The sequence below is a fragment of the Megascapheus bottae genome, chromosome 2 (assembly GCF_031878675.1).
Source record: "Megascapheus bottae isolate mThoBot1 chromosome 2, mThoBot2.hap1, whole genome shotgun sequence".
Taxonomy (NCBI): domain Eukaryota; kingdom Metazoa; phylum Chordata; class Mammalia; order Rodentia; family Geomyidae; genus Megascapheus; species Megascapheus bottae.
Genome location: NC_143510.1, coordinates 85,434,906 through 85,437,180, shown reverse-complemented (window position 1 = coordinate 85,437,180; position 2,275 = coordinate 85,434,906). Strand labels below are relative to the sequence as shown.

Genomic DNA, 2,275 nt, shown 5'->3' with positions numbered 1-2,275 from the left:
AGTTGCAGGTGTCGGGTCACTGCAGGAACACCAGCTAAATCCAGGAGAGAAAATGAGATCTATCCACCACCCCCCACCCAAGCAATCCATCTAAAGATCAAGGGGATTCGGGGTAGAGAGGCCACTTAACAGCCATAGTGGAAATATAGTAGATTTAGGGTACAAGGAAACCCCCAAGCGCTGTATGGGCCCTTTGCAAATACTTAAGGACAAATTCTGCAAAGACAAGTTTTGCTTTGTTAAAGATACTGGCTTTTAATGTTGGAGTGCTCGGGAGTGCATTGGATGAGCATTTGAGATTTTTTTTTTTTTAATATGGAAAGGGTCTCTTTTTTCCCCCCTCTCTGAGCACGAGCTTTCCTTCCCTCGAGGAGAGCCCAGGAGAGTCTGCAGAGCAGGCAACGCCTCTTCTTGCCTTCGTTTGTCATCTCACATAGGAAGGGCTTTTGGGGGGTTCACACCCACTCAGGGGAGGGTCCACTAAGAGGTTCCTGACTCTGGATCAAAGACAAGTACCCTAAAAACCCGAAGCTATCTGGCAGTCAGAGGATCACTAAGGCTGCGGCAAAGGCCAGGAGAGACCTGACAACAGGGATAGAGGAAAGACCCCAGACCCTATGGATTCATCCTTTTCCAGTCGGCCCAAGGACGGAGGGAAGGAGGAGAGGTTCGCCCGTGGCGTTCATTCATTCGAGGAGGAGGGCCTGCGCGCCCGGGAATCGCTCATTCCGGAAGGCACTTGTTGCTTCGCTGGCGCAGCCATGCCCAGGCCTCCTCCCTGCCCGACTCCACGCCCCTGAGGACCCCCCCCCCAGCTGTAGCGCAGCAGGGGTGGAAGACGGCGGCTAGCCGAGGGGGTGAACTTAGAACTTGTGTCTAGAAGGAGAGTAGAGAGTGTTACTCAGAGCTACAGGGGCGGCGGCTCTTGAGAAGGGTTGACACACAGTCCGCTGGAGACGCCCGGCATTTTCGTTGTAAGAGATTCTTGCTCTCTTTTCCTCCGTGAGGAACATCTGGGATCCCCAAACTTGACGTCCACCAGCGGCAGCCATCCCGACTGGTGCCGTTTCTGGCCCTCCACGCCGGGCCTCCCCGCCCCGCCAAGTGCAGCGGGCCTCTGCGCGCCCCTTGCCCAGCCAGAAGGCGGTGGACCGCCCGCCTCGGACAGCCCTGCACTCCCGGCTCCCACCTCCGGAGCAGGCGGGTTTCCCCCGGACCACCGGCCTCGCCGCCGCCTCTCCCTCCAGCTGCGCGTCTCCAGCAGCCCGAGCCCCGGTCCCCACCTCCCGGCATTGTGCGAGGCCGTCACCCTCCCCCTCGCCTTTGGAGCGTTCCGCTTGGCTTCCCGGCCCTTTGCCACCAGTCCCCAGAGCGCACCGTTATTCCGGGGTCCCCCGAACCCAGGGGGAGGAGGAGGGGGAGGAGGAGGAGACGGGAGAATGGGGGAGGGGGAGGTCGGTTCACAAAGTTTCTTTAAAAAAAAAAATGCCGTCGCCTGCTCGCCCCTTGCCAGCGCATCTTTACGTAACTCCGTGTCCTCGGCGTGCGCACCACACACACACACACACACACACACACACACACACACACGTTTACACACGCGCGCGCGCACACCCACACGCACCTCCAGGAATTCACTTACACAACTTGGTGCGGGATGGCAAACTTGGGCACTCTCCCCTCCCCGTTATTCCCGGGGGGCACCACTGTCAAGTTGACCGTCTGAAGTTTTCTCCCAACTCTTTCTAAAAGTTCCCGGTCTCCCCTGTCCGCCCCCCACCTCCCCAGGACTCCCACAGTCCCCCCTCCCTCACCCCACCCCACGCCAGTAGGACTAACCTGTGGAATCCATGTCGGGTTCCTCCAGTAACCCACAATGCATGCTCTTCCCATGGACAGCACAGGCGCCCCCCAAAAAGTCCTGATGTTTGGGGATCCCCTGTGCTAGAGATGCCCAGGGAGGAAGGGAGCGAGGAAGGAAAGAAGGAGCAAGGGGAGGGGGTGCAGGGTGCGAATGCAAAAGGATAAAGGAGGAAAGGGAGAGAAAGAGCAAGGAAAGAAAAGAGAAAGAAGAAAAGGAGAGAAGCAGAGCGCTCGGGGCGGGGGGGGGGGGGGGCGAGGCCGCGAGCGAGGGGACACTCGGTAATCCAGCCGGGCAAAGCCGAACCCGTCAAAATGTTTGCGGATGTTTCATGGGAAAAAGCATCATTTTATAGGAGCCCCGACGGGAGCCATGTCATTGATAGGCCAGCCGGCCTGATGAATGGCCGCTCGT

At 58.5% G+C, this 2,275-nt stretch overlaps 1 protein-coding gene across 1 annotated transcript in view; it reads right to left on the bottom strand.

The window, feature by feature from the left end:
* Positions 1 to 2,050, bottom strand: part of Rfx4 (regulatory factor X4) — a 129,692-nt gene extending 127,642 nt beyond the window's left edge. Inside the window, exon 1 of the mRNA XM_090328565.1 lies at positions 1,840 to 2,050. Coding sequence (XP_090184691.1) covers positions 1,840 to 1,882 — 43 coding nt within the window. The 5' untranslated portion in view covers positions 1,883 to 2,050. The remainder of the gene's footprint in view (positions 1 to 1,839) is intronic.
* Positions 2,051 to 2,275: the final 225 nt, after the last annotated feature.